The sequence below is a fragment of the Mobula hypostoma genome, chromosome 15, assembly GCF_963921235.1.
Source record: "Mobula hypostoma chromosome 15, sMobHyp1.1, whole genome shotgun sequence".
NCBI classification, from domain to species: domain Eukaryota; kingdom Metazoa; phylum Chordata; class Chondrichthyes; order Myliobatiformes; family Myliobatidae; genus Mobula; species Mobula hypostoma.
The window spans coordinates 61,336,714-61,356,848 of NC_086111.1; the positions used below are offsets into that span (position 1 = coordinate 61,336,714).

General features: G+C 40.4%; 1 protein-coding gene across 1 annotated transcript in view; it reads right to left on the reverse strand.

The window, feature by feature from the left end:
* Window positions 1-445: 445 nt before the first annotated feature.
* The window catches only part of slc6a1b (solute carrier family 6 member 1b), a 51,502-nt gene continuing 31,812 nt past the window's right edge, over window positions 446-20,135 (reverse strand). The window contains exons 13-15 of the mRNA XM_063068173.1: window positions 9,862-9,962; window positions 8,774-8,941; window positions 446-2,155 (exon numbers count right to left, since the gene is read on the reverse strand). Of these exons, the coding sequence (XP_062924243.1) occupies window positions 2,051-2,155; window positions 8,774-8,941; window positions 9,862-9,962 (374 nt within the window). The 3' untranslated portion in view covers window positions 446-2,050. The remainder of the gene's footprint in view (window positions 2,156-8,773; window positions 8,942-9,861; window positions 9,963-20,135) is intronic.

Sequence of the window (20,135 nt, forward strand, 5' to 3'; positions counted from 1 at the left end):
CCTACTAAAGTGAGCATCATTTTAACAAAGGCACAGCCTCTTGTATACATGGTGTAAGATAAAGATTTTATTTGCTTTCCAAAAATTTGACAACATATATATGACAATCATGCCCTTTTATCAATAACACCATTTAGAACTGAACTACGCCATGTAATATATACGTTGAAAACTGTACATTTGATCAATTTAACATTTATAAATCTACAAAACAATACTCTCTTTACTAGACTCATTATATATTGAATGTATTTTATACAAATTAAATACATAGCTGATGCTCAAAGAGTAACACCTTAATTATGTTTTTCGTGTTATGAGTTATTGCAGTGTTAAGGTCTATGATGGAAGAATTATTATTTCTGACAAAACTACATTAAATAAGATGTAGACATTTATACTTTTTTTTACACATTTGCTATACAACAACATTTTGACAGATATAGTTGTAATAGATCTTTTAAAGCAACCGATATTTAATCAATGCACATATACTTTCTATGCTTTTACTTAGAATACATTATACAATATAGTTAAAATTTCTTTCGTGGATCTGTTTCCCTGTCACAATTGCTTAGCTGCCATAGACACAAGCTGATGTCTGTCTCAAAGTGGAAAACTGTTAGCACTACCTTGATCTGCTGCTACCCGATGCTATGAGATCAATAGTCATTTATCAGCCCCTGGGTTATAAAGTAACTGTTATTCCCAGATCTGAACTGATAAATGTAGCAATGCCATAATATTTTTGCAACTATTTCTAATATTCTAAATGAAATGGAAGGTAATGGTTAGTGAATAAAATGCTTACACAAATATGTAGTTATATTTAAATACCAAACCAACCACAATAGTTTGGCCTCTGACCATAAAGGTTTGAAAGAGTACACGATGATCTATTTAGTTGAAGCCACATTTCAGAGTTAATGAATGAAATGGTAATATAGTTGTAGATATCTGAGCATACAAGACTGAGGAAAGAATGCTGAACGTTTGCCAGTAGTTTAAAAGCAAGAATCTGGAAAATGGAGGTTACTGATCCACCTTCTAATTCTCTTTTCTCTTCTGAACTTTCGTGACCCATATCTCATTCTTCCACGTCCACTCACTAACATTCCCTTCCCTATGCATCTTCTCCTCATTCCTAATTTCCTCCAGTCCATCCTCCTCCTTATTCCAGTCTGTATGACTTATGTTGTCAATTACGGATAAATTAGTGCTTCTCATTCTCACAAGAGACGGCAAAAGGAACAGTATTAAAGGTGACTATTTTGAACACTGTAAATTATAAAACTCTATCAACTACATAAAGAATTTCTTTACTTTGATTCTTTCTCCTAATATCAACACTCTTCTTTCTCTCACATGATAAAAGTAGCAAATCTCCACATTGGCGTTTGACAACATTGCTCGACTGAAGCAGAAACTCAAGTGTATGCCCAGACAAACGTCTGAAAAACGGGCAACAGGTACACACAGGATTCCTATCCATTGTCACATTCATCACGGGAATGGGGGGGGCTGCAGGTAAAGAGAAGTAGATTCTGGGAAGTATGACTGGACCATTAAAGAGTAAGTGAGGAAATTCTTCAGTTTTATTGCAAAACCATAATTTTGATTAATGCTCTTAGTGCTATCAACTTGACTAGACTGAATATGTTGATGTGCATACAGTAAGACAGTGATTATAATCACGTCCACATGATCACAAAATCTTAGCCCCATGCAGGACACGAGGAAGCCATGAGGCCCAACATGCTTGTGCTTACTCTTCAGAAGAGAAAACCATGAATTAAAAATGCTAACAGTCTGCCTCTGTTGATGGTTTGCCAAAATTACATTGTTATCAAAACCTGGAATGATTTTTTTTTAGTTAAGAGTTTTACTTGATGTCCAACAACAAAGGTTTATAGCCTTTTTTTTTTAACTATTGGTCATATTTGTGATAGGAGGTAGGTGCACAATAATGTAACTACAGTCCTTGGTCTCGATCAACCATTGTAAGATTTATATTCTGGGCAGTGTTAGTATCGTACACTTAATAAATAATCTACATATATGCTTCATCACTTGGAGAATTGCATTGCTCTGGGGGTTCCGGTCCATTCTCCCGACATTTCATGTCCTCCATTGGTTGCGTCATAAGTCGAAGGCGCTGCAAGCGTAAGAATAAAAACAGCTTTAAATGCTTGGAATATTGATAACAATGGCCGGGGAGAAGATGTCAAGAACTAACCACAAAACAATATTAACAGTTCTGCTTAATGACACTAGGATGGCCAATTCGTTGCCGCAGGCCACAAGTCATTGTGTATACTTAAAGCAGAGGTTGATAGATTTTTGATAAGCCAGCGCACCAAGGGATATGGGGAGAAGGCGGGAGATTGGATATTAGAGGGAAAATGGATCAGCGATGATGAAATGGTGGAGCAAACTTGATGGGCCAAATGGCCTAATTCTGCTCCTATATCTTATGGTCTTCTGGCCTAATTACAATATGCTTGGAGTAGGTGAGATTGATGTGTTCAGTAAATATACAGTGGAATCTCAGGACCATAGTTTTAACAACTGGAATTCATCTTCTGAGTTGGAAAAGATATGAGAGAGAAACTTCAATTAATACAGTTTAATGTCTGACATCAGAGGATTATTATATAAAAACATACACAATATTTCCAGAAAGATCATCATCCATTTTACATTTACCTCGACACCTTTCAAACCATTATCGGAGGTTTCAATTAGGCTTGTTTAGAGAAATCTCTACTCAATTATCATCAACGTATATCCTGCAGCACCAGGGGTCCCAAAACATTTGACCGCTGCTATAATGTAATTAGAAGTGCCTACCATTCCATGCCTAGGCGACATCTTGGGAACTCTGATCACTTGGCTATCTTTTTGCTACCTGCATGCAGGCAGAGGCTGAAGATCAAGGCCCCAGAGATAAGGACAACAAAGGAGGCAGAGGAGAAGATACATAATTGCTTTGAGTTGGTGGACTGAGCTGTGTTCAAGAACTCTGAGGATCTGAATGAATACACCATAGTTGTCACAGACTTTATAAAAATAGTCATAGTTGAGTGTGTCCCACAAAATCATTCTGAATCTTCCCTAACCAGAAACCCTGGATGAACCATGAGATCCACAATCTGCTGAGGGCCAGATCAGTCACTTCCAGGTCTGACGACCTAGTAGGATACAAAAGGTCCAAGTACAATCTGCATAAGGCCATCTCACATGTGAAGTGGAAATTCTGGATCAAACTTGAATCACTGAAGGATGCTCAACAGCTTTGGCAGGGTATGAATGCTATTACCTCTTACAAAGCGAAACCAAGTGCCAAAAAGGCTTTGCTCCCAGATGGGCTCAATGCCTTCTTTGCTCACTTTGGCTATCAGAACTTGGAGGAGACTTGACGTACTCCCAGAGCTCCTGATGACCCTGTGATTTCAGTCTCTGAGGCTGACGTGAGAGCATCCTTCAGGAGGGTGAAACCACGGAAAGGATCTGGACCAGGTGGAGTACCTGACCGAGTACCGAAGAACTGTGCTGACAAACTGGCTGGAGTATTCACTGATATCTTTAACCTCTCGCTTCAGCAGTCCGAAGTAACTACCAGCTTTAAGCAGGCTTCGTTAATATCGGTGCTTAAGAAGAACACGGTAAGCTGCCTAAGTGACTATGGTCCAGTAGCAGTTATATCCACTGAGATGAAGTGCTTTGAGTGGTTGTTAGGAGGAACTAAACATGGTGCCAGAGGTTTTTGCAGACCTGGGTAACTTCTTTGAATTCATCTGTGAAACTGTTTAAATTTCTGTTCTCATGTCTGTTTCTCCCTTTTTCAAGTTGGCGGGGGTCCTGTTGGAGTCCATGATCTACAGCTGTGCTCAAACTGTGTTCTTCACGGATAGTGGATTCTTGCTCTTTGGAACGTGCCGAGTGGCCTGCGCTTCAGTATCTGCAGGAACGGCTTGGAGGATGTGCACCCTCGGTGCGCGGCCCGGGCTCGCTGATGTCGCCGACTGAAACATCGCGGAAGATCGAAACATCAAGACTGAGGATGCAGCTGTCGGAGGCCCCTGCACTCGTGCGATCGCTTCCTCTTTGTCTCGATGGTGAGGGAGGGTTTGCTGACTCCTGAGTCAGTGCAACTCGAAATAAACAACACTGCAGACTGTAACAACGAAACAGCGAACTGTTGGTCTTCCCCCTCGCTGTGGCAGGAGCAATATCTCTCTCTCCTTGTTAGTGAGAGAGAGAGCTTGTTCCAATGTCAAGGTGTTGGAGATAACAGTATTTTGCCGCTTGTGTATAGGAGCGGGAAGGGGTCTTTGGAGTTTTAACGTTTTCTATCATTCACTCTTTGGGATTTTTTTTTCCTCTCTGTTTTGTGGATGTCTGTGAAGAGTAAGGATTTCAGGTTGTATGCTGTATACTTTCTCTGACATTAAATTGAAACATCAAACCATTGAACATTGAAGCATATGAACTCCTGCCTGAGGAGCGACTTGATTCCACTCTAATTTTCCTACCTTCACAACAGGCCTACAGCAGATCCGTTTTTGTTGGCTCCGCACTCTATCTTGGAGCATCTGGACAGTGAAGGTACATAAATTAGGATGCTCTTCATCAACTCTAACTCAGTATTCAATACTATCATCCCCTCAAAACAAATCAATAAGCTTCAAGACCTTGGCCTCAATAACTTCTTGTGCAATTGGATTCTCAATTTCTTTACTTGCAGACTCCAGTCAGTTCGGGTTGACAACATCTCCTCCACAATCACTGTCAACACAGGTGCACACCAAGGCTCTGGGCTTAGCCTCCTGCTCTACTCACTTCATACTAATGAATGTAAGGCTGAGCACAGCTCCAATGCCACATTTAAGTTTGCGGATAACACCACTGTCGTTGGCTGAATAAGAGGTGGTGGTAAATCAGCACAGAGGAGGGAGATTGAAATTCTGGTTGAGTGGTGCAACACCAACAACCTCTCACTCGATGTCTCAAGACCAAAGAGCTGATTGGTGACTTCTGGAGGAGGATATTGGAGGCCCATGAACACGTCCTCATCAGGGGATCAGAGACGGAGAGGATCAGTAACTTTCAATTCCTCAGGGTTATCATTCCAGAGGATCTGAAGGTTCAGCATGTAAGCGCCATTACAAAGGAAGCATAGCAGCATCTCTCCTTCCTTAGAAGTTTGTGAAGATTCGGCATGACATCTAAAATTTTGACAGACTTCTTTCAATGTGGGGTGGAGAGTATATTGACTGGTTGTATCACAATCTGGTATGAAAACTCCTATGCCCTTCAACGGAAAATTCTACAAAAAGCAGTGGATACTGGCCCAGTCCATCACCGGTAAAGCCTTTCCCAACATTGAGCACATCTACATGGAGTATTGTTGCAGAAGAGCAATATCCATCAATATCCATGCTCTCTTCTCGCTGCTGTCATCAGGAAGAAGATACAGGAGCTTTAGGACCCACGCCACCAGGTTCAGGAACAGTTATTACCCCTCAACCATCAGGTTCTTGAACCAGAGGAGATAACATCACTCAACTTCACTCGCTCCATCAGCAAACTGTTCTCAGTACCTATGGACTCACTTTCAAGGATTCTTCATCTCATTTCCTCAATATTTGTTGCTGTTTATTATTATTATTAATGTTTTTTTTTCTTTCTTGTAGTTGCAGAGTTTGTTGTACATTGCACATTGGTTGTGGGGTGTGGCCTTTCATTGATTATTGGATTTACTGAGTGTGCTCACAAGAAAATGAATCTCAGGGCTGTATATGGTGACATACAGCATATGCACTTCAATAATAAATTTACTTTGAACTTTGAATATGGTGCAGATGAATTAGCCTTATCTCTGCATCAACCAAGAAGTAACAGTACTTGCATTTATTCTGTCAGGATGTTCTTACATTAACAGTTTTCTGCTGGTCAAAAGTGATTTCCATTTGTAAACTGGCACTAAATTAACAGAGTAAATCTTCTGTTGGGAGCAATGTGAAGCTAAAGACCATAAGACAAAGGAGCAGAAGTTGCCCATCGAGTCTGCTCCGCCATTTTATCATGAGCTGATCCATTCTCCCCTTTAGTCCCACTCTCCCGCCTTCTCACCATAACCTTTGATGCCCTGGCTACTCAGATACCAATCAATCTCTGGCTTAATGACTTGGCCTCCACTGCCGCCCGTGGCAACAAATTCCACAGATTCACCATCCTCTGGCTAAAAATATTTCTTTGCATTTCTGTTCTGAATGGGCGCCCTTCAATCCTTAAGTCATGCCCTCTCGTACTAGACTCACCCACCATGGGAAACAACTCTGCCACATCCACTCTGTCTATGCCTTTCAACATTCGAAATGTTTCTATGTCGTCCCCCCTCATTCTTCTAAACTCCAAGGAGTACAGTCCAAGAGCGGTCAAACGTTCCTCATATGTTAACCGTCTCATTCCCGGAATCATTCCAGTGAATCTTCTCTGTACCCTCTCCAATGTCAGCATATCCTTTCTTAAATAAGGAGACCAAAACTGCCCACAGTACTCCAAGTGAGGTCTTACCAGTGCCTTATAGAGCCTCAACATCACATCCCTGCTCCTATACTCTACTCCTCTAGAAATGAATGCCAACATTGCATTCACCTTCCTCACCACCAACTCAACCTGGAGGTTAACCTTAAGGGCATCCTGCACGAGGACTCCCAAGTCCCGTTGCATCTCAGAACTTTGAATTCTCTCCCCATTTAAATAATAGTCTGCCTGTTTATTTCTTCTACCAAAGTGCATAACTATACACTTTCCAACATTGTATTTCATTTGCCACTTCTCTGCCCATTCTCCCAACCTATCCAAGTCTCTCTGCAGACTCTCTGTTTCCTCAGCACTACCGGCCCCTCCACCTATCTTTGTATCATCAGCAAACTTAGCCACAAAGCCATCTATTCCATAATCCGAACTGTTGACGTACAACATAAAAAGAAGCGGCCCCCGCACGGACCCCTGTGGAACACCACTGGTAACTGGCAGCCAACCAGAATAGGATCCCTCTATTCCCATTCTCTGTTTCCTGCCAATCAACCAACGCTCTATCCGCATATGTAACTTTCGCATAATTCCATGGGCTCTTATCTTGTTTAGCAGCCTCATTTAGCACCTTGTCAAAAGCCTTCTGAAAATCCAAATATACAACATCCACTGCATCTCCCTTGTCTAGACTACTTGTAATTTCCTCAAAAAATTGTAATAGGTTTGTCAGGTAGGATTTTCCTTTAAGGAAACCATGCTGAGTTCTATATGCCTCCAGGCACTCCGTAACCTCATCCTTGACAATCAACTCCAACAACTTCCCAACCTCCGATGTCAAGCTAACAGGTCTATAATTTCCTTTTTGCTTTCTTGCCCCGTTCTTAAATAGCGGAGTGACATTTGCAATCTTCCAGTCCTCCGGAACCATGCCAGAATCTATTGACTTTTGAAAGATCATTGCTAATGCCTCCGCAATCTCCACAGCTACTTCCTTCAGAACACGAGGGTGCATTCCATCTGGTCCGGGAGATTTATCTACCTTTAGACTATTCAGCTTCCTGAGTACATTCTCTGTCGTAATTGTGACTGCGCACACTTCTCTTCCCTGACATTCTTGAGTGCCTGGTATACTGCTGATGTCTTCCTCAGTGAAGACTGATGCAAAATACTCGTTCAGTTCCTCCGCCATCTCCTTATTTCCCATTACAATTTCTCCAGCTTCATTTTCTATTGGTCCTATATCTACTCTCACCTGTCTCTTACTCATTATATACTTGAAAAAGCTCTTTGATATTATTTGCTAGCTTCCTTTCATAGTTCATCTTTTCCCTCTTAATGACCTTCCTAGTTTCCTTTTGTAGGTTTTTAAAAACTTCCCAATCCTCTGTTTTCCCACTAATTTTTGCTTCCCTGTATGCCCTCTCCTTAGCTTTAACTTTGGCTTTGACTTCTCATCAGCCATGGTTGCATCCTTTTTCCATTCAAAAATTTCCTCTTTTTTGGAATATACCTGTCTTGCACCTTCCTCACTTCTCGCATAAACTCCAGCCACTGCTGCTCTGCCATCTTTCCCGCCAGTGTCTCTATCCAGTCAACTTTGGCCAGTTTCTCTCTCATGCCACTGTAATTTCCTTTACTCCACTGAAATACCGACACATTGGATTTCAGCTTCTCTTTCTCAAATTTCACAGTGAACTCAATCATGTTATGATCACTGCCTCCTAAGGGTTCCTTCACCTCAATCTCTCCAATCATCTCTGGTTCATTACACAATACCCAATCTAGTACAGCCGATCCCCTTTGCTGCCTGCCAATGGAAGTGGAAGCCAGACATAACAGAGGAAGACCATAAGGCCATATGACTTAGGAGCAGAATTAGGCCATTTGGTCTATTAAGTCTGTTCTGCCATTCAATAATGGTTGATTTATTACCCCTCAAAAACCGATTCTCCCATCTTCTCCCGTGAACCTTACTGAACAAAAACCTATCCAAGTACTGTTCATGAAATTCAATGGATTCTGCAACTCTAATTCTCTGATAACAACATAAAGAATTGGCTGTGATGCTGGATTTTTGCAATGCATCACTTGGATTGCTTCCTTAATGTCCTTTAAGTTACAGATTGCAAGCATATTTATCTATTTTTTTTAAAAACTGGATCTGAGTTAGAATTGCAGAAGGCAGTCATATAAATTTGTTAAGTGAAACATTTCAAGTGTTCACATGTACCTGTTTCAAAGAGCCCTTTGAAGTGAGAAACATATAACCCATGTAGCCAGGAATCAGTATCATGGATGACAGAGCCATGAACCAACCCACACCTTGGCCCCACTTGGGGAAGACGTAACTCCCCATTGTGAGCGGTTTCATTTGAATTGCACTGAAGAGAAATACACCCTGAAGACAGAAAAAATAAATTAATTCATTTGGTATTTTATTTAATGGACTTTTCAAAACGTATTTTCAAATCAGTGAATTACTTCAAGCATAGTTATTAGTAAAATATAAAAAGCTATATAAGAAAGATTAAGAACATCTGAGACACCAAAATGAGATGAATAGAGAGCTGATCTGATTTGGACCATAGAACAGCCCCTTCAGCCCACAGGATCTGTACCATACATGATCCTGGATTAAACTACCTGAACGGGATCCACATTGCTGTATATTCATAAATCTCTCTCTTAAATACCACTATCATATCCACTTCCAGCCATTCTGGACATCCACCATCTCCATTAAAATAAAATTGCTGTGAACATCTCCACTCAACTTTCTGCCCTCTCTTCATTTTTCAGCCCTGGGAAAAAGATACTGAATGGCTATCCTATCAATTGGGTGATGGAATGGAGAAACATCTCTACCAAAGTTCTCCTTCCCTCTGATAGCCTGCAGGGCACCCTTGGGCAAGGTGTAGCACCTGCTTACCACCCCCCCCCCCACCAATCAGGGTCACATGAAACCATGGGAGCAGGTGGTGGATGGTCGTATGAGCAGCTGGTGCATATCACAAGGTTATATGACCACAGATGCCGGGCAGACAAACTCTGAAGAGTATTGATAATGGCTGGAGTCATCCATCTTGCAACGACACTGCCCAGAAGAAGACAATTCTTCCGTAGAAAAATGTGCCAAGAACAATCATGGTCGAAGACCACGATCGCCCATGTCATACGACATAGCACTTAACGATGATGATGACCTTCATAAGATTATAAACGTCTATCAGGTAACTTCAATGAGGAAATTTGTGTTAACATTTTTTAGCTTTTGACATTAAATAATGAAATATTGTGTGCAAAGACTCTCTTTCTTACCCCCACGACAATTGGAGTGAAGAAAGACCAGCAAAGTTTCCACCATAGGCAAGGTTTATGGCCAACCATCTCTTCAATGTTAACAAAGAATCTGTTCACACCTGAAGAAAGGGAAAATCAGTCTTATTCAAGCAATTGTACTAATATGAACCATAATTCTGGGAATGTATACATAATAACATCGAGTATTAATTAACTAACCATTCAATCATTTTATTTAAAATTATTAGTTAAATCAATGTAACAAAGAAAGGATCAGGTTTTGTGCATGGAATGTAGAACCTAATACTTAATTAAAGCCTTGAAAATGCAAAATATCCTGCAACTACAAGTGATAATCTTTATGTTTCTTTCTCCCCAACTCTACTGGTGTTTGATATGGTCTGAAAATATTTGCTGTACAGATCAACAGATATCTTCTTAATGTTTTCATGGAGTTGTTGCATTAATAATGAATAGCCTGGAGTTGCTGATAGATCCAAGGATAGAATCTGTGAATTGGCTAGGTTAAACAAACATTTCCCTATACAGCCTGACAGTCAAAGATAACGTGTTCATTTTGGATTTTGTTTGTTGCTCATCTGCTCAATACATTTACAATAGATTAATATTCTGTTATTAATTTTCCCTAAATAGAGCTCTATTGAATGGTATATTTTGTGTCAGTGAATATATTTCTCAGTTGCAAGTAGAAAATATATGGTTCACACTTACAACTGTGACCTTGAAGAGATTTTACTTATCATCTTATTGACAGGGTTTTTCCAGTCACTGCACTGATATTGCTCAGTAATTACTTTCAGTCCTGTTCCAGGCAGATAGAAGAAGCTTCACAGTGACTGTTCCACATATTCCTTTGGATCTATATCAACCTTCCATTAGTTGTGACTGGACTATGCCACATCAATCAATCAATCAATCAATCCATCAATTTATTTTTTGTTGCATCCTTGAGCTTTGTGCAACAGATCAAAGAGAAAATGTATCTACAGTATATCCATTTCATACTTCACTAAGATGAAAAAGTGCAAACAATTTTTCCTCCTTCCTTCTTGGAATCTTCTATTGTGTACTGGTGAAAATGACCCTTCCTGAAAATTTTTTAACAGGCAACATAAAGGGAGACTATTGGATAATCTAACATAACTCTTTTTTTAAAATCATGTTTGCGTGATACTTTTGGATGATCTTCTGAAAAAAACCCAGCACAACAGCAGAATCTTTTGCAATGAACTGAGTAACAGGAATATTACATAAATTTAACATGCAGGGGTTTTGATATCATGTTAAAATACTTGGGATGAAGAAAATAATTCGGGGTGAATACTGGGATTGTCTTTATAAAATGAGATATATCGCAAAGTATGAATGTGCTAAAGTAGCAAGTAAGTGTTTCATCAGATATGTGGACAAAACATTTAATTGTACACTCAGAGGCTAGTTCATTAGGTACACCTGCACTCCTGCTCATTAATGCAAATATCTAATCAGCCAATCATGTAGCAGCAACTCAATGCATAAAAGCATGCAGACATGGTCAAAAGGTTCAGTTGTTGTTCAAACCAAATATCAGAATGAGGAAGAAATGTGATCTAAGTGGCTTTGGCTGTCGAATGATTGCTGGTACCAGATGGGGTGGCTTGCGTATTTCAGAAACTGCTGATCTCTTGAGGTTTTCATGCACACTCATCTCTAGAGTTTACAGAGAATGGGGTGAAAAACAAAAAGAAAAAACACCCAGTGAGCCGCAGTTCTGTGGGAGAAGACAGCTTATTAATGAGAGAGGTCAGTGAAGAATTGCCAGACTGGTTCAAGCTGACAGAGAGGTGGCAGTAACTCAAATAACCATGTGCTACAGAAGAGCACCTCTGAATGCACAACATGTTAAACCTTGAAGTGATACTGCTCCAGAAGACCATGGAGAAGTTTCAATGCCCACTTAATTAAGTACAGGATGTACCCAATAAACTGGCTACTGAGTGTCTATTCAATTGATTCCTTGTTATTAATTTAATGATTCTTTGAGTTTGAATGAATAAAAAATAATTCTCTCTAAACACTGCCAGATGTACGTAACTCCAGGGAACTATCAGGGTTTCTTATTTACTGTTCTGGCAGCTGTGAATTTGCTTCATTGTCATTCCTAAGGACGCCTTAACCACGAATGGCCAAATGGTTAAGGCGTTCGTCTAGTGATTTGAAGGTCGCTAGTTCGAGCCTTGGCTGAGGCAGCTTGTGTGTCCTTGAGCAAGGCACTTAACCACACATTGCTCTGTGACGACACCGGTGCCAAGCTGTAAGGGTCCTAACACCCTTCTCTTGGACAACATCGGTGGCATGGAGAGGGGAGACTTGCAGCATGGACAACTGCTGGTCTTCCATACAACCTTGCCCTGGCCTGCACCCTGGAAACCTTCCAAGGCGCAAATCCATGGTCTCATGAGACTAACGGATGCCTATAATTCCTAAGGAACAAAGGTATTGGCAGCCTCTTCATCAGTATTGATTTTCATTTTGTTCATTTAGACATTTTTAGTTCCAGGCTCAGTAAATCTTCTTCATTTGAAGTTGCTATTTGCCTTTCTTTTGCCAATTTTCTGGCTAATTATTGCCTCTTCCCCAACTTGTATTCCCAGCAAAAATTTTTCTTTCTTCCAATCTTCTTCCTTTGAATTCAAATATTCATGAAAGCAAGTCTATCCTGTCATCATCTGGTGAATATGTTGTTCTTTTTTTTAAATTCTTCAAACGTTATGTTTTCAGTCGCACTTCCCATATTTATTGATTCTTTCTGTCAACTGTTCTGTACTCTTCCAAAGAAACACTAACCTTTCATATAGAACTACAAACAATTGATTGGAAACTTTACACTGTTCCCATTACCATACACTACTTTATCCTGGACTGAACACTGTGACGTTTGATAGCTCTGATATGAAGGCTCAGTAGTTGTGTTAGGAGAGTTGAATAGTAATAGATGGAGGATGAAGGATTAGTTTAGTTTGTCAAGTTAAAGAACAAGAATTGTTCATAAATTTCTTTTGGGGATGCTTCCTCCTTTTGCCCTGACTTGGGCATGGACAAGAACGCTCATGGAAACTTATGTCTTGTGAAAATAAACACATTATTTATTTATTGAGATACAGTGAGGAATGGACCCTTCCGGTCTTTCGAGCCCCGTTGTCCAGAAATTCCCCAATTTAACCCTAGCCTAATCATAGGACAAATTACAATGACCAATTAATCTACCAATTGGTAGGTCTTTGGACAGGGGGAGGAAACCGTAGCACCCGGAGGAAACTCACATGTCCTGGCGAGGACGTACAAACTTCTTATGGGCAGTGGTAGGAATTGAACCCAGGTCACAGGTACTGTAAAGTGTTGTGCTAACCACTATACTACCATGCTGTCCCTTTAGATGAACAATAAGGGCTGATATAACATAGAGAAAAAATCTTCCAGGTGTACTGCAAACCTAAAATAGAGCATAAATATTGTTCCAGAAGGTAGGACAGTTGCATGTATCGTGCTCTAGTGGACATTACTGAAATACTTTAAAAATAATTGTAATAGAACTCCTCATTTACAGTATAAAATAATGGAAGTCATATTAGACAACAAAATAACTAATAATTTTGCCAGTATATTTAATCCAAATATTAAATGATATTTTCTATGAATATTAGCCTTGAGTTATAATCATGTTAAAATACCATTACTAGGTTATTAGTTACACAGTGTGATATCCAGTTAGCAACAGCAGAATTACAGTGTTTCTGGACATACTGAGCTCAGTAACCATGGATAACTACATATTAAGTTGATTTTATACTTAACAATATTCATGCTGAATTCCTGCTTCCATTATTTTATTGGAAGTGACAACCTTCTTAATGTAAACATGTTAATAATTCTGAAGTAGGTTGTTCAAGCCCTGAATTCAGTGCCATATTAATGCTGGTCTATATTTTATTTCCATTGAGTTTGTTTTTCTTTTCCTGATACTTTTGCTCAATAGAAATCAATCAAATGTAATCTTAAGCACTCCCAATTTGTGGGAAAAATTGCCATCAGTATTCCTCCAAAATGTCCTCTTGTTTCAATACTATACCATCGTCTTCTTGATTTGTCAGATAAATGCTTTATTTTGCATTTATCACAGACACTAAATAATTTAAGATACTTAGCTTGGATCAGCTTTGATCTTAGTAAACTTCAGGAAATGTAGAGTAACACATGCAAACTGCTTGAGGAACTCAGCAAGTCAGGCAGCAGCTTTAGAGGGATAAACTTGACAAAGATTCTCAACCCAAAACATCCACTGTTTATTACCCTCCATAGGTGCTGCCTGACTTTCCAAGTTCCTCCAGCACTTTGGATGTGTTGCTCAAGATTTCCAGCATTTGCAGAATCTCTTGTGTTTAAGGAAATGTAAACAGTTTCCTCGTTATTGAACTTTTTAAACCTGTTTTCACACCGGTGTAGAAATGCAAAATACAACAGATGCTGGAAATCTCAATCAAGATCATTAATGTACCAGAAATACTCAGCAGGCCTATCAGCATTTGGAGAAAGAGGAACATGTCGACAACCTTTCATCAGAACTGTTTGAGAAAAGGCAAGTTTTAAAGTGCATAGGTAATATACTTCTCCAAAAGTTTGGTTCCAAATCTGAGTGCAAAATTCCAGATTGAATCTGGTTGTTCTTCATATATCCATCGCATCTCCTGCGCAGTTTTAGTTTACAAACACTTCAAAATAAAGGCAAACACAGCAAAGAAGGGTCTCAGCCCAAAACGTCGACTGTTTACTCTTTTCCATAGATGCTGCCTGGCCTGCTGAGTTCCTCCAGCATTTTGTGTATGTTACTTTGGATTTCCAGTATCGGCAGGTTTTCTCATGTTTGTGACAGCTGTGTTTTTGGTGCCTTTTTGATTACTGTTCACAACTGTTAACAAATTGTAAAAAGGACCACTTTAATTCTTATGTTCACTTACAGCTGCTGGACTTCCACAATTAAGAAAACATTTCATTTTTCTCTTAGGTCTAAGTTACATGATGTTGCAATAACTTGGATTGTCATTGCTCTGCAAATTCACTTTATCTCTCCCCATTGCTGTATAAATCCCTTCTCGCTTTCACACACCTGGTATCCTACAAGGAATTTCAAGATCATCATAATGAAAAAATGGCTGCAAGGCTACAAATTCCCCAAGGAGGCTAATGATTACACAGCAGGTAGTTCCAGATTACTCTGAAATCAGTGTAACCCCATCTCAGTGTGAGATTACATTCAGATTACAACAGAATCAATATAAAGAGGCTTTGCTTTATACTGATTCATTCTGGATTCACACTGATGCTAAAAACTGGATTTATGAAGTTTGTAAAGGAACACGGAATGGTTAAAATCACTCCGCCACATTTTTTGATCAAGATTTCACAGCAATTCCTTGTACCCGCTCAAATGTGAGACTGACCCCTGGATGATTCCAACACTTCTATACTGATGAACTTCCAAAACCTCATCTCTATGAATGGCAGCAGTGGAGATACGTCTCTACCAAAGGAGATGGAAGGTACTCCTTCCCTCTGCTAGTCTGCAGGTTATCCTTGGGCAAAGTGCAGCACATGCTTAGCCACCCGATCAGGGCTATGTGAAGCCACGGGAGCAGGTGGTGGACGGTCGTGTGAGCAGCTGGTGCATATCACGAGTCCTGGTTATGAGTCCACTGACCCCAGTCAGACATCTCTGAAGAGTATTGGTAATACATTTTTGTGGAAAAATTTGTCAAGAACAATCACGGTCATGGACAGACCATGACCGCCCATGTAATACGACACGGTACATAGCAATCGAGCTACATCTCATAACATGATCAAGGCAGAAATCTGAAATATGTAAAAAATGTAGCAAGCTTCTAGGCACAGAATTGAAATGATTATATGTTTTATTGGGATACAGCGCCTAATAGGCCCTTCTGGTTCTTTGAGACCTCCTGCCCAGTAATCCCCTGATTTAATCCTAGCCTAAACATGGGACAATTTACAATGACCAATTAACCTACCAACCAGTACATCTTTGGACTGAGGGAGGAAACAGGAGCACCTGGAGGAAACCCACGTGGTAATGAGGAGAATGTACAAACTCCTTACAGGCAGCATTGCGGTATATACATTTGGTTCTAGATCTGTCCAGACCTTTAAAAAAAATCTTGTCTATTGCATAAGGTCTTTGTCAAAAACTTATAGGAAGATGCTTTACTTTTGTATTCTTTCAATGAGATGGATCATCAGTCTGCTATAGTGGGTGACAGTGGGTGACTACCTGCTCCTGCATCTCATCCAATTTTAACTAATAGAGGTATGTCTAAACCAGGTTGCTGTGCACCCACTCCCTGACCTCTAATCAACAATAATCTGGTTACGTTGTTAAAAGCATTAATTTAAAATGAGATTTTTGTTGTGGACGTTTTGTTTCAACCAGCATATTGCCTTGCTTTGCCGGCTGCTCAGAGAGATTGATGGAAACTAATAGGCAGAGATGGATTTGCTGAATTTTGCCTTACTCTTGGCTTTCTTAAGGTGAGGAAATATCATTCATACTGAGATGTTGAGTTGAGATATTATGCTTTATACTTTATTGTCGCCAAACAGTTGGTACTAGAACTTATGAATCTTATGAATCTTATGCTTATGAATCTTTCTCATGTATCTTTACATTAATATCTCCATGTATTAATTTTTTACCTATGCTCAGTCCACTTATTTGTTTCCCAAAAACATAAATCTTCTCAAGCACATTGCAGATGCATTTCCACTTGCTTAGCTTGTATTATTCAATTCTTCACACTTTGATGCAGATTTCCCCTTTGGAAATTTTAATCCATTTCGCAATCCTCAATGAAGTTACTCGAGGGACCATTGATTTCATAGAAACATAGAAACATAGAAAATAGGTGCAGGAGTAGGCCATTCGGCCCTTTGAGCCTGCACCGCCATTTATTATGATCATGGCTGATCATCCAACTCAGAACCCAGCCTTCCCTCCATACCCCGTGACCCCTGTAGCCACAAGGGCCATATCTAACTTCCTTTTAAACATAGCTAATGAACTGGCCTCAACAGTTTGCTGTGGCAGAGAATTCCACAGATTCACCACTCTCTGTGTGAAGAAGTTTTTCCTAACCTCGGTCCTAAAAGGCTTCCCCTCTATCCTCAAACTGTGACCCCTCGTTCTAGACCTCCCCAACATCGGGAACAATCTTCCCGCATCTAGCCTGTCCAATCCCTTTAGGATCTTATACGTTTCAATCAGATCCCCCCTCAATCTTCTAAATTCCAACGAGTACAAGCCCAGTTCATCCAGTCTTTCTTCATATGAAAGACCTGCCATCCCAGGAATCAATCTGGTGAACCTTCTTTGTACTCCCTCTATGGCAAGGATGTCTTTCCTCAGATTAGGGGACCAAAACTGCACACAATACTCCAGGTGTGGTCTCACCAAGGCCTTGTACAACTGCAGTAGTACCTCCCTGCTCCTGTACTCGAATCCTCTCGCTATAAATGCCAGCATACCGTTCGCCTTTTTCACCGCCTGCTGTACCTGCATGCCCACTTTCAATGACTGGTGTATAATGACACCCAGGTCTCGTTGCACCTCCCCTTTTCCTAATCGGCCACCATTCAGATAATAATCTGTTTTCCTATTTTTGCCACCAAAGTGGATAACTTCACATTTATCCACATTAAATTGCATCTGCCATGAGTTTGCCCACTCACCCAACCTATCCAAGTCACCCTGCATCCTCTTAGCATCCTCCTCACTGCTAACACTGCCACCCAGCTTCGTGTCATCCGCAAACTTGGAGATGCTGCATTTAATTCCCTCATCCAAGTCATTAATATATATTGTAAACAACTGGGGTCCCAGCACTGAGCCTTGCGGTACCCCACTAGTCACCGCCTGCCATTCTGAAAAGGTCCCGTTTATTCCCACTCTTTGCTTCCTGTCTGCTAACCAATTCTCCACCCACACCAATACCTTACCCCCAATACCATGTGCTTTAAGTTTCAGATTGCAACCTTAATTTCCAGCCTCTGGGAGACTGTAAAGCCAGCTTTTGTTTTTGTTTGGTGAAAGTTGATATCATAGAAGCTGCAACAACTTTGTCAGTGTTGTCAAAGCTCAAGATTTTGAAGTCAATCAGTAACCAGTATTCGCGTTTGTAAGATCCCATGGGTTTTATCTCCTCCAGCTTCACACAGGCTTTCCTTCGCACGTTTCATAAGTAAGAGGAGAATTACACAATTTCAATTCGATTGATTGATTAGGTAGCCAGAATCTTTGGAAATTGTTGGACTGATGGATAAATGGTTCCTTAAGGTTGCTAAAGCCAGGGGTGTTAGTGGGGATGAGCTTCCACTACCTATTAAATGCTCCCAATGGCGTAAGTCACAAATAGTCTCTGAAAATCAAATGCATCTCCTGGCCCTTATGTGTGCCTTAGCTACTAAGCCCAGTGGAACCATTTCTACTGACAGGATAAAGGGCAAAGGTGGGTTACTGGTGCCATAAAACCAGTCGCTTTGGGCAAAAGGGGTTCGTCAGTTGTGGCTGACAGCTCATCCAGGAGAGGGAAGACTCTGATCTCAAACCTCCACGGCCTTTTGGCTATACCCACTCATGGGGAGTAAATCCTGAAGGAAAATCCAGAGCTGGAGTCCCTAAGGTAGTCCTATGTTGAGTTCAACGCTGACTGGCAACTCCTGCGACGCCACTGGTGCCAAACTGTATTGGTTTCTGTCAATCCTTTGGATTCATCAGCTGCACGGAGAAGGGGAGCCTGTTGCATGGGCTCCAGCTTTCTTTCCATACTGTATTGCCCAGGCTTGTGTACTGGCTCGTGTATCATGTAGACAGTTAGAATGCAACACCCACGGACCAACGGAGAGCCTCACGTTAAATAAATAGATTGTATAATTTTTCCCCATTCGTTGTCAGCGTATTCTCCTTTGGATATCATCAACCTTTGTAAAAGTTTTAACTATAGTATCAATACCACTTGATTAGCATCACATGACAGAATCCTGAGATCCGTAGTGTTCTATGTGACTTTGAGTTCAATGTGCCAACCCGTGTAGTAATGTATCCCACTGAAGAACCCAGTATCACAGTCCCAGTATTTATCTTGCTGGTCTTCTCAAAGTCATTTTCATTGACATCTGCTTTCTGTTAAGTATAACCAGGTTTTTGATACGCCTGTGACATCATTGCTATCATGTAACCTTAACATTTACCAATTGTATTGACTTTGTCAATGCATAGTGGATATTACCTGGTTTCATGCTGAATTTCTGTGATCAATATACAGTATATCTTCTACCCTTCAGTTACCGTTACTATCCATTTTTTGACATTGTTGCCATTGCTTATTAGTGGTAAGTCATTTAATTTAGATACACACCTCATCAAAAGTCTTAGCAAATGAAAACATGATTAAGAATCTTCTCTTAACTGAATCCACTCGGTTTGAGAAATCTATCAGATTACAGCTGATAGTAATCTGGTAATTTGCAATAATGGCTTGTTATATTTACACTGCCTGCCACTATAAAACCAAGAATCACACACATGAAAGAGTCCTTCCCACTTTCTGCACTGCTCTTTTCGAATTTCATTTGACAGGGGTATACAAAATTAGGAGGGGTAAATGCAAGCAGACTTTTTTTTCCACTGAAGTTGGGTGGGACTATAACCCGAGGTCATGGGTTAAGGGTGAAAGGTGAAAAGTTTAAGTGGAACATGAGGGTAAACTTCTTCACTCAGAGGGTTGTGAGAGCGTGAAATGAGTTGCCAGAGCAAATGGTATATGTGAGCTCGATTTCAACATTCAAGATAAGTTTAGGTAGGTACATATAGTAGATGGTAGGGCTATGGTCCCCATGCAGGTCAGTGGGTGTAGGCAGCTTAAATGGGTTGGCATGGACTAGATGGGCTGAAGGGCCTGTTTCTGTGCTGTACTTCTGTATGACTCCCCGAATCTAAGTGTCAAAATTTCACTTAATATTTGGAACAATACCTCTCCTGAAATATTTAAATATAGATTTTCATGTGATATGGGGTGGGGGGGGGGGGTAGTAGATTTGGAGGTTAGGCCATGTTTTAATTGGATCACATAACTGTTTCAGCTCCCGGAACGCTTGGATGGCAAGAAATAAACAGATTACTAACATGTTTCATCTACATGCTCATTGCACAAAGCCAAGTCAAT